The sequence below is a fragment of the Gobius niger genome (assembly GCF_951799975.1).
Source record: "Gobius niger genome assembly, chromosome: 21".
In the NCBI taxonomy this organism is placed as follows: Eukaryota; Metazoa; Chordata; class Actinopteri; order Gobiiformes; family Gobiidae; genus Gobius; species Gobius niger.
The window spans coordinates 16,440,957-16,453,020 of NC_136872.1; the positions used below are offsets into that span (position 1 = coordinate 16,440,957).

Consider the following 12,064-nt stretch of genomic DNA (forward strand, 5'->3'; position numbering starts at 1 on the left):
ACAGACTGTGGATGCTTTGAGCCTCCGTGGGTGGAGGAAAAACAATGATGCAGCAGATTTTCAAAACAGGAAATTATGAGCAAATATAGAATGCACTTAATTGCGCCATGACACATCCCCTTGACTGTGAGGGAAAATAATGCCAGGTTTTTAATCTTTTCAAGCAGGTAATGTAGCAATATGTCCGTTTATTATTATATGAATGTAATTAAAGAAGCAGGTATTGTGAGATAGCCCATAAGTCATAAAAACTACTGATTAAGAGATACTTTGGAAATGTGTAGAGTGCACTGCTGCTGTGATATCTTATAAATTCATGCAATTTCTACCTAGTATTTAAAGTACAACAAAAAACAAATATACAGACATCGTATTGCCTTACAAGAAACCATGTCTATGGCAAAAAACAAACTGCAGGGAGTTCATCCTGCTTATTATGCAAAATACATTTAACATTTAAGCTGCTCAATATGTTTAATGTTACATTGTACCTGAAGTATGGGGAGATTGTGGAGAGTCTCCTGATCCGCTGATGCTGAAACAGAAGAAGTGAACATGAAGCACTTGGTCTTAACTCAATGTGCCTCTGACATTTGAGAAATCAGACCTAGTCATTTCTCCACACAATGGCCTACTCCTATCTTATTTACCATTGCATTTTCTAACAGCGTATGTCAATTTTCCAGTTTTGTACATGTTTATCTGTAAATAAATAAACAAACCTATTTTTATCCAGATGTGCAGTGGCTTGTCTAAATAAAATCTTAGTACATTCAGAAACATTTACACTATATCATGATTATAGCATGTAAAATCCACACATCTATAAGCTTCACATGATGTTAAGGTAAATTAAGTGACGTCCGGTTCAGTACTTACCTGCTTTTGTAGTGGTTGGTTCAAAGTTGCTTAAGCTAATTTTATGCTAGTTGCAGCTAGCCAACTTTTTTTTTTTTTCTTAGCTCACAAACTTTAATAAAGTTAGACAAGGCAGCATTTCCCTGCAACATTTATGTATTCATTTCTATATATAAAATATTGTTTTCCCCATTGTAAAAAAAACACATCAAGTCTGCACCCTTTAGCATGCTAAGCTAATGTAGCATTTTTAGCATAAGGGTGGAGTTACGGGTCCCCCAAACGGTCAATAGCGTTCGGGAAATTCTACAGTTACCATGGAGATCCGCCATCTTTGCAGCTGTTAGCATACATTTCCAATGACTAACATTAGCTAAAAACAGTATAAAAAGTGGAGAAAATAGCCGTGGAACAACTCTGTTAGCTGCTGAGTTGCTGCTGGTAAACACATCTAACACACTGTTGTGTGTTACACACAAGTGTTTTAATGCGAACAATAACTCCAGTATTTTAACGTTTAAAATCTCCATTAGTTTACAATTACTGCTAATCCCATAATGCTTAGCAATATGACATCCGGTTAATAGTGTATTTAACCTATTAATTTGGTTAATGCACCTTTACCAAGTGCATTTTCAGCTTTCAGCTTTACCCAAATCTACAAAACTCATCTAAACTGATCACTTTCCTCGCTTGTTGTTAGTTTTCCAAGTACCTTGCAAAATTGTATTTCATATAGTTTGGCTATACAGACTTGGAGTTTTGTGATCAAAGATAAAGAGACACAAAGAGAGCATGCATAACGTGTTAGGTATGTAGCTCAGTGTTATTTGCAGATTTCCTGAGGCGTCCTCCTTTCAGTGGGCGTTCACACAACTGTAACCCCACCTACACTCAAAGAAAAAGCAGCAGCAACTCTTCAACCTACCTGTCAGTTGTGTCCATGCCCAGCTAATGCATGGACATCATTTAATCATTCTTTCAGCATCAGCCTTGTCCTGTTAGAAGGACTTTGCAGTATTTTACCATGGACGATCAAGGGAGGAAAGTGGTAGTTTGTGACAATGGGACTGGGGTAAGTAAAAGCAGGATTTCCTGGTTTTGAGCTTTGTTTATTGACACCTATATAACTCTAATGAATGCAATGTAATGCATTTAGAGCCATGCATAAGTTTGTAAAGGACACTTTTGCTTGCACTGACTGAGTAATTGTGAAACTCCTGGGTGTAGGTTGTTGCACTGTGCAGCCTGATTCCTCATGTGTCTGGACTTGTCAATTGCATGTTTTGTGCTCACAGCCATAAATGGTCTTGATGCTTTGAACTGCGCTCGCATTGGACAAAAAACAGGAAGAAACTGTTGCAGTGAAACCAAGCAGAAACACTTCTCTATTGTGTCACGTATGCAGTTAATTTTAGATTGACATGAAGTGTGAAGAGCCACAGATTGCATTTTGGTCGTTTTGTGTGCTCATGATCATTTCCTGGTTTGTAGTTTTGACCTGAGGCTGAGGAATGTGTTTGGTCACCTGGACATGTTGAAACAGTGATTTGAGGTGCAGGCCTGACTACATTCTATCAGTGGTGGATGAAGTACTTGATATTCTTACTTGAGTAAAAGTGCAGATACAGGACCAAAAATGTACTTAAATAAAAGTAATATTATCTGAAAACATTTTTGCTTAAGTAAAAGTACAAAAGTATGCATTGGAAAGTGTACCTTATGAGTAAAAAGTAAAAGCATTTAAGAGTCTAATGTGCAGGATTTTTTAAAAAGTCATTTGAATCAAACCAGGTTTAAACGAGTAAACCACTAACTCAGGTCAAAAAGAGGAACTAAAGCAGTTCTAAACCCGAGCTAAACTAGGTCAGGTCTGAACCAGATCTAAACAAGGTCTAAAGGTATAAACCACTAAACCAAGTCTAAATTGGGACTAAACCGATTCATCGTAGAGAAGTCGAAGTGGAAAATACGGGCTCTAAAATGTAGTGAAGTAAAAGTGCCAATAATTTGTACTTCTTACTTGTACTTGTACTTTTTACTTCGGTACTTTCCACCACTGTATACTATAAAATGCAGTTATAACACAGAGCACCTTTTCACTGCTTTATTATTTTGGTATTCAAAGGAGGAATAGATTTACTAATTTACAAATGTATGAGCTACTACAGAATTATGTTACTACATCACAGCAGAAGTATAAGTAAAACAATTGTTGGGGGATTCTCTGTTGATGTGAACAGAGAAACAAATTTTCAACAAAGAGAATGTTCAGAAGCCAGAACGTGTAGTATGCAAAGTATCCATCAAAAGCTTTCTCCAGTAAAGCAAAGACACCAAAGTCATTAATACCTCTGTAAATAGTATAAGGATTACAGGTAATCTAGTAAAAGCAAGGTTGGTCGATTGGGATTAAGCCAAATGCCAGATTACAGTGAATAGATTTGATTTGTAAATGGATATTATTATTAGGGTGGGGAAAAAGCGAGGCGGTGCAAATGACAGATTAACGTGTCCCAAGGCAATGCAATGTCTTTCACTCTTATCTCTTCACAGTTTGTCAAGTGCGGCTTCGCTGGGTCCAACTTCCCTGATCACATATTCCCTGCCATGATCGGCCGGCCCCTTATCCGATCCACTGTTAAAGTGGGCAACTATGAGCTGAAGGTACAAGGACATGATTTATTGTCGTAATACCTGAAATACCTATTGGTGTCTGCTGTAGTTTTACTGCTTTGAAGCCACTTAATAAAGCTCTTTCATTTGTCAGGACCTGATGGTTGGAGATGAGGCCAGTGAGTGCCGCTCGATGCTGGAGGTGTCCTATCCCATGGAGAACGGGATGGTCCGCAACTGGGACGACATGCTTCATCTGTGGGACCACACCTTCGGACCCGATCGACTCGACGTCACCCCGACAGACTGCAAGGCACGAGAAATTCAACCCATATTGTTTTAATCACTTTTTTCCCCCCTTTCTTCCCTACTTTGCTTGGGTAGCAGTAGCTCTGTGCAGTTTGCTCTTTACCAAACTATACATAAATCACTCTATTGCTGTGTCCTTGGGCAAGAAAGTCAATACCAACAGTGCCAACCATCATGCTGTCCTTGAGCAAGACATTTTACAGATTTCCCTCCAGGGTTGTTAGCTCTATGAAAGTGTGAGCGCCTGCCTGTGTGTGTGCAGGGGTGATTGGTAATTTGAAAGCGTTGTAAGTGGCCAGTGGAGGTTGACAAGCACTTTATGATGTGACTCATAACTATTTCTAGATCCTGCTGACTGAACCTCCAATGAACCCGACCAAAAACAGAGAGAAGATCGCAGAGATCATGTTTGAAAAGTACCAGTTTTATGGGATTTATGTGGCCATCCAGGCTGTGCTCACTCTTTACGCACAAGGTAATGCTCCTCCATAAACATAGTCAATGATGGGTTTGATTGACAAGAGAGAAATAAGCTCTGGGTGATGATGTAAAGTAACTTACCTGTTTTGACTCTGTCCCCAGGTCTGCTGACCGGTGTCGTGGTGGACTCAGGGGACGGGGTGACCCACATTTGTCCCGTTTACGAGGGGTTTTCCCTGCCTCATCTCACTCGCAGGCTGGACATCGCGGGACGGGACATCACACGCTACCTCATCAAGGTACCACAAAGAAAGCACTGCTGCAATCCCTCAAACTTACAGATCTTAAAGAGACTGGATGCAAGTTGGTTATTTTATGCTCACTACTGCCACCTCAGGTCATATGTGTAACTGCGGCTTCTATATTAAGCTCATGCATGCATTTTTAAACTCTGTATAGTCCCTTTAAGTAAATCTACTTCCATTTTTTTCTGCAGCTTCTGTTGATGCGAGGTTATGCCTTCAACCACACAGCAGACTTTGAGACGGTGCGAATGTTAAAGGAGAAGTTTTGTTACGTGGGATACAACATCGATCAGGAGCAAAGACTCGCCACTGAAACCACGTATCTGGTCGAGACTTATGATGTATGTCTTTCATCACTCAAATAGCCTCTTTTATCATCAGTGCCAATGGCATTCAAATGTATAACATTGATTCGTCTGTAGCTTCCCGACGGGCGGCAGATACGCGTTGGTGGAGAGCGGTTTGGTGCACCTGAAGCTCTCTTTCAGCCTCATCTCATCAACATTGAGGGTGTTGGAGTGGCTGAACTGTTGTTTAACACCATCCAGGCCGCAGATATAGACTTAAGGTAATAACCAAGCAAAGTCCTCTTTACAATACAGTGAACTCGCATTTTTCAAAGTCAATAAATATTTCAAAATGAAAACGTTCCTCAATTATCCAGTCATACAGTATAAGAATGATTTATGATTAGGTGCTATACCCAGCTGATGGAAAATCATTATGAATACAGCCCAGTTAAAATGGATTAACAAGATCAGTCATGCTCTGTATAAATCTATTATACGATGAAACTTCTCCAAAACACACTACATTGTTGGATTTTGTTCATAAATTGTACATAACTTCCACTATTATACCCTATATCTTTCTTGCAGGCCCGACTTCTACAAGCACATTGTCCTGTCTGGGGGCAGCACCATGTACCCAGGACTCCCCTCCCGGCTGGAGCGAGAGATCAAGCAGCTTTACCTAGAAAGAGTTCTGAACGGAGACACACAGAAGCTATCTGTGAGTTTTTTTTGACAAAGACTAACCTTAAAGGGGCGAGATGAAGGTTGGCCATTTTATACTCACTACTGCCACCGCAGGTCATACGTGTAACTGCAGCGTCTATATTAAGCTCGTGCATGATGGTAATTTGGACCCAAAGTAACAACTTTTTGAGTGACAGGGCAGGATTTTAGAGGCAGTTGTGGTGAACAGGTCTGGGCTCATTCTACACATTAGGACATGGCTGGAACATGTAGGGGGAGGAAAATACTTCATTTTAACATTTTGAAACCCTGTATAGTCCCTTTAACTTTAGGCTACAATGGTGAGGTCGGCCCTTGGTGTTTTGGCAACAGCCTATATACAAGTGTGATATTTCATTGGAAAGTCTAGACTAGTTTCTATAATATGTGTAAGATCTGTGTCCCTATCCCTAATCATAATCGTATAGTCCCTTTAATATTATGAACACGGACGTAGGGCATCATTTCCTAGTTATCCAGTGTTGTTGATTTCTGGAGATATATATATATTTTCTAATTCATGCAGTCCTTATATTTGAAGAGTTTAGTGGTGCTAGGCTAGTGCTAGGCTAGTGCATGTCTATGGTAACTAGTAGCCTGCATTAAAAACCTAAATGCAAAATGGTTATATTTAAACAATTATTCAATCATCACAGACATTTATATATGGGTAGTCTGGTGTTATAATTGATTTGCCTCAGGTGCATTGAGCTTGGGTCAGACTGTTTTTAATGCAGGCTACTAGTTACCATAGACATGCACTAGCACTAGCCTAGCACCTTCAAATATGAATCAAATATGACTACATGAATCAAATAAATATCCAGACATCAACAACACTCTGGATAACAAGGAAATGAGGCCCTATGTCAAAAAGTTATTTGGTTCTAAACACCAATAATTCCTGTTTTATTCCTTTCTGTGCCTTTTTATTAACCCCTGTCGTTTGTCTTTCGCAGAAATTCAAGATTCGGATTGAAGACCCTCCGCGGAGAAAGCACATGGTTTTCCTGGGAGGAGCGGTTCTGGCCAACATTATGAAGAACAAGGACACCTTCTGGCTGACCAGGGAGGAGTACCAGGAGAAAGGCCTCGCTGTGCTGCAGAAAGTCGAAGGAGGCTTCAGATAAATACAAGAGATGGCACTTCAAGCTTTATGAGGGAGCAAAGTTTGTTATTTTGTTTTTATAGCTTCTGATTTTTTTCTTAAAACAATTGAAAACACCACCCAGCAATTGAAACATGCTCATATGTATATTTTTTAACAATAAGAAAATGCCTTATGTATCTATGGCTGCCAGCAAGGGACCAGTGAGTGCAATCAATACAGCAATACTCAAGAAAAATCTCAATATGAACAAATATTCCCCATGCAATAAAATACTACTCATAAACTGAAGTTCTCTTTATGTCTGCTTCCCTCCAGTGGTCAATACTTTCTACTACAACGTACTTATACACACACCGGTCGACCACAAATGATGAGCCTCAACTTTCAGGACAAATATAGCAGTCGTCTTTATTGCGATACTGAATTACCTGACAAAATACAAGTCATGTCTTTTTGTTACACAGAAAAATAGTGAGCTCTCACAAGTAACACATGCTGCACGCGCACACCACATTCGCGTAACCTTCACGTCAAATGAGAAAGCATGCAAACATCGTCATCTGGCCTCAGACTTTAGCCCCTCACTTAAAAGCGCACTCCGATTTTGATATCTAGCCAACGAGTAGTTTAAATACATTGTACTGTGTGGTCTGTGATGGGACAGGAAACAGTTGATAGAGATGGGTTTGCAGCAGGAGACACCGGAAAAGTGGTGTTGCTTCATTTACATTCAGCCAGACGCCCCGCGGCTCTGGTTTAGTGTATTCAGATTGTACAGTTTACAGTGCTGTGCAAAAGAGACTGATTAGATAAATCTATGTTCAGCTAAAGGGTCGGAAACGGGACAGACATGTTTACTTTGGGTCTTATGTTTTAAATCCAAGATTGTTTTAAGGGATTAGTAACACTTTGAATGTACTTTTTTCAATAAATTACCCTCCACAAAAGCTTTAAAGGAAGGATAAGGGAATAAAGCGCTTTCCACAGACACAAGTGACCCAAAGCACTTCTGAATGGACAAAGAGAATAACTCACGGACTCCCATTCAGGTACTGAGGGCCCAGCTCTGCTCTCCTTCCAAGGTCTGACGGGATCATGATTAAGGCTGGGTACCGTTAAACGATGCTAGTATGGTATTGGAAAAAAAGGTTTAGGTACTACTGGTATTGAAAGTTTTGATGTTGTTGGTCAACAAATTTTAAAGAAGAAAAAAGTGAAATACAAGTTGGAAAAAAAATGGGGGGAAAAAAGGGGAAGGGGGAAATTTAGGGCAAAATTGAGGAAAAAATGTTGTAAAAAATAAATAAAAATTTGGGGAAAAAGATCTGGGAAAATACAAGGAAAAAAAAGTTGTTCAAATTTTGAAGAATTTTTTTTGAGTAAATTTAAGGGAAAAAAATGTCAAAATTGGAGAGAAAAAAGAAAGAAAACTTGTTGAGTGTTTTTCTGCCCTTTTTCTGTTAAAGGAAGTTTCTTGGTTGTTTCACTTCAAATAAATGATGCAAAAGAAATTAAATGGAAGGAAAATATATTTTTTTTATCTGTTTTATGGTTCTATATGACAAATATTTTAGAATATAAATCGAAAAAAGTATCGTTCAGGTATTATATCGAAAACCAAGTATTGTTAAAGCAGTACTAAGTAACTTGTTTACCTTAATAAATCCTTTCCGTAGTCCCTCTGGGGGTAATACAAGTATTCATGGGATGATTGTGGGGTCTTTCATCTCCCCCTGGTGTCTCTGGCCGGAAAACCACACTTGCAACTTGCCCTGCACCGGGTCGGAGGTGCAATACACACTAATGGAATCACAAAGAAGAAACTAACAGGCTAACGGGCAAAGCTAACTGCGGGCTAGCGCCACTTAAACAGTATTTACAGCCAAGTTTGTGTGAAAAAAATATCTCCATTGTGTAATTGGATGTACAATATCCCTCTCTCCCTTTGTCTTTTCTGTCAGCGTAGTATTTACGCTCACGGACAATTAATGAGTAATAGTGGCACTTATGGCCTCTCGGGACACGAGTTGCTTAGTACTGCTTTAAAGTACTGGTATCGAAAACATTTTAACGGCCCTAATCAGCCCTAATCGTGATCTTTAGTCCGGTTCATAGCCAAGAGTACATAGAGGTGCATGTTTTGAGTCAGATTACGCAGTATCTCAACTTTTGCACAGTACTGTAGTTCAATAAATTAATTTTTTCATCAGGAATAAACTTTTGACACAGAAAAAATACATTTGATACATTCACAAGTCATTCAGAAATCCAAGTTGTCTTGATTTGACAAAAAAGAAAAAAGAAAAAAAGAATCACAGAAGCAAATGCGTTGTTCTGTCACTTGCCGCCTACTCTCCCCATTAGAGCACCTGCCAACAACACTTAATACTCGCGCAGGTGGGAGGGCCTCGGCTGCGCATTCTGTAAAAAGTAAAAATACATTTGTCTGTGTGGGCGAATCCAAAAATAAACTTTCCTTTTGAGCAATTACAACCGGCTTCCTTGGAGTTAACAGGCACTGCGTCACACAGCGGACACTTTTCTTCCATCCACTTTGGTTCGGGGTCTTTGCGGCCAGTATTATTAAAATACTTTCGGGGTGACTTCATTTCCAGATATGGACTGGCTGGACACATTTCTCTCTGTTAAAGAAGTGTTATAATATGTGTAAACTTGCATCTTTTCGGATTGTTGGGGAGGCAAGATATTTACTTTGTTGTCCCTTGTTCTAGGGGAGTTTTGCCGTTTACATCTCCAGAGCTTGAACCAGATTCATGAGTGCAAATGCATCACAATGTACTTTAAAGACAAGGTTCTCCATTTGCACTTTAATTTCACAAAACTGATTTCTGCAATAATATAATTAAGCTTGTGACCAAAAAAAACAGATAAATCTTTAGGACAGATACAGACGGCATCGCGTTATAGAAGGGGGCGTGGCCTCGCTGAGGGGGAAAACAGAATCTTTTGGGAAACACAATTTTTCACTCTTTTTAACCATTTTCTGGCAAAATATAAACTTATTTATCACATACAAATGAAGTCAAGTCTAAATCGGGTCCATATGGATGTTTACTCACAGCAGATTGTTCAGTAGAAGTGAAAAAACAGCAGTTGTAGCTAGTGCTAGCTAGCGTTAGCATTAGCACGATGCTAACTTGAAGCATCATGTTAGCATTCTCTGTTCTTTATGTATTTATGGGCTTTTGAACCACTTTGCTCCACCCAATGTCTTTGTATCTTTATTTAGTAGAAAATGATATTCATAATTCAGCGTTTCTTTAAGTAGTTTTTGAATAATTAGAGAAAGTCTAGATTTTTCTCCACATTGTTTTCCCCTTAACTGTTTACAAACATGACCATATATGGGCGAGTCCAGAGTTGCCGTCTGTATAGTGAGACATATGAGTTTGTGGCATTTACTCCTGAACATGAAGGCTTTCAACACTTATTCCATATATCTCCTTCATCAGCTACAACTGCAAGATACTTATAGGGAAAAGCTATATAGCCTATTTTGTTAATAGTAGCACATCTTCGTTCACACCCTCTTTTTCAAGACCCAAAACTTTTGCCCCGTCTTGTACGTTGAACTCCGAAGGGCACGCGAGGGTTTTCAGATCAAACGTGTCCAAAAATACTCCCAACACATCAATGTAATAAAAATAATTTCGGATCCGGTTGAGGTATACAGTGAAAGGGTTACATCACGCTCCGTTCGCCTCTTTCACGGAGCAGGAAGTACATTCTGTTTCCAGGCAACAGTCTCACGGAAACCATCTTTGGATCGGAGCCTCGTCCATTTTTTTTTTAGGGGGGGTGATGTAATCCTTTCGCTGTATACGCCTGGGTTCAAGCAATAACCAAAAAAAAAAAGGAAAAGAAAAAAGAAAAAAACAGCAAATGCATACAGTGGGTTCAGAAAGTTTTCATACCTGTTTTGAATACTTATATTTTAATATGTAGCAATCTGATACTAAAATACTACTAATCTTTCACTTAGATTATTATTTCAATTAATGTGTGTGTATGGAAAAGACACTTGGTGATTAAGGACGGCTCTGTGAAGCGTGTCACATGTTGCTTGGAGTGCCCTCTGCTGGTTTGAGGGGGAATTAAAAACAAGCCACCATTTTCAGCTAGAACTTAAGATGTTGTAGTAGAAGACAAAATGACTGAAGTAGGAAAAATACTGCTCCACATGTGTTTTTGATGAAAGACCAGAGTTAAGACATGGCTAAAAGCACAAAAGGTGGATTTTGCATGATATATCCCCTTTAGAAACAACAAAACAAAGCCTGTAAAGCAACTGCAGGCCGACTCCATTGCTTTCAATCATAGACGCTCTGTTTTTGGACATTTACAAAAGAACAATTCCAGTCTCTTTTCCGTGATACAGAAAGGTACAGCCTCGAGATGAGCCTGAGTGTAGTTTTTTAAATGAAAAATATATAGAACGTTTTCAGCATCAGACGTCAACATAGTAACATAAGAATAAATAGACGGGTATGAATACCTGTTGAACCCACTGTACTTCCAGGTCACAAATAGAACAGCCCTGTACAAACGCCTCCTCAGCTTTTAGCATCAGTCTGTGTGTCTGCTGGTCCCGCTCCGGTCAGCGCATGGGTCCACTGAAGTTTCAAAAGTTCAGCCCCAAAATGCAAGATGCAGAAACGTATTGAAGAAAGAAGGGAAAACACTGTCTCCTCCCCCTCCTGGCGGTCACTCCTCACACACGGACTCGCTCAGGTCCACAGCGCCCCCTCTGGTGAGCCGCCGCATCTTGCTGAAGTCGTGGTCCGTGCGCAGGTAGGAGAGAGAGGGGCCCCCTTCGCTGTGGCTGGCCAGGTCGTGCGGCTGGGCCTGGGGGGGCAGGGCTCTCATCTCGCCCCCGCTCCTCCAGAACAGGGTGTACTGCTGCGGGTCGGACACCCCAAACGTGGAGGCGCACAGCTGGGCCAAGGCCTGGCTCGTCTCCCCCGCCCTCCACTGCAAGGTCTGCACCGCGCTGCGATCACCGTCCTGGAAGAGTATCCGAACGCACCTCTGGAGAGACACAGATGAGGGTTACAGTATTTCACAAGTCAAACAGGGTGACCCAAGCCAAAAGTAAGACAGCAACGGGTGAGGGGCTTGGTTGGTCACGATTTCGAGTTGGCAAGAAGCACCCTGGGAATGACACAGGCTTTCACTTTTAGCTAACATGCTAGTAAATAAGTGGCGCTATGATGAACACACTTAAGTTGTCAAAGTGCAAAACGAGCTGCAAAAGTGGATCAGCCGCAGCACAGTCAATTGCACATTTCTTTACTCATGCCGCATTTTGTCATTTAGATATCAGATTTGGGCTTTGATACTGTAATACAAAGAGATTTCAAATGGTTAATTAGGCGCAACATGCCCAAATAGTTACATCTTTTCCAGCT

At 40.3% G+C, this 12,064-nt stretch overlaps 2 protein-coding genes across 2 annotated transcripts in view; one reads left to right on the forward strand and one right to left on the reverse strand.

Moving 5' to 3' along the window:
• Positions 1-1,775: 1,775 nt before the first annotated feature.
• On the forward strand, positions 1,776-6,786 carry LOC306980882 (actin-related protein 2). Its single transcript, XM_079580423.1, has 9 exons — positions 1,776-1,933; positions 3,415-3,525; positions 3,629-3,787; positions 4,129-4,258; positions 4,366-4,502; positions 4,700-4,849; positions 4,931-5,076; positions 5,387-5,519; positions 6,484-6,786. The coding sequence occupies exons 1-9, from the start codon at positions 1,886-1,888 to the stop codon at positions 6,652-6,654; spliced, it is 1,185 nt and encodes a 394-aa protein (XP_079436549.1). The 5' UTR covers positions 1,776-1,885; the 3' UTR covers positions 6,655-6,786.
• A 3,236-nt stretch (positions 6,787-10,022) lies between these two features.
• rin1b (Ras and Rab interactor 1b) overlaps positions 10,023-12,064 on the reverse strand; it is a 46,708-nt gene continuing 44,666 nt past the window's right edge. The window contains exon 12 of the mRNA XM_079580367.1: positions 10,023-11,684. Within this exon, the coding sequence (XP_079436493.1) occupies positions 11,361-11,684 (324 nt within the window). The 3' untranslated portion in view covers positions 10,023-11,360. The remainder of the gene's footprint in view (positions 11,685-12,064) is intronic.

Excerpts from the sequence above, each read along its gene's own strand:
- LOC306980882 (XM_079580423.1), top strand. The coding sequence starts at position 1,886 with ATGGACGATCAAGGGAGGAAAGTGGTAGTTTGTGACAATGGGACTGGG. Across the intron at positions 1,934-3,414 it reads TTTGTGACAATGGGACTGGG|TTTGTCAAGTGCGGCTTCGC; the intron begins GTAAGTAAAAGC and ends ATCTCTTCACAG. Across the intron at positions 3,788-4,128 it reads TCACCCCGACAGACTGCAAG|ATCCTGCTGACTGAACCTCC; the intron begins GCACGAGAAATT and ends AACTATTTCTAG.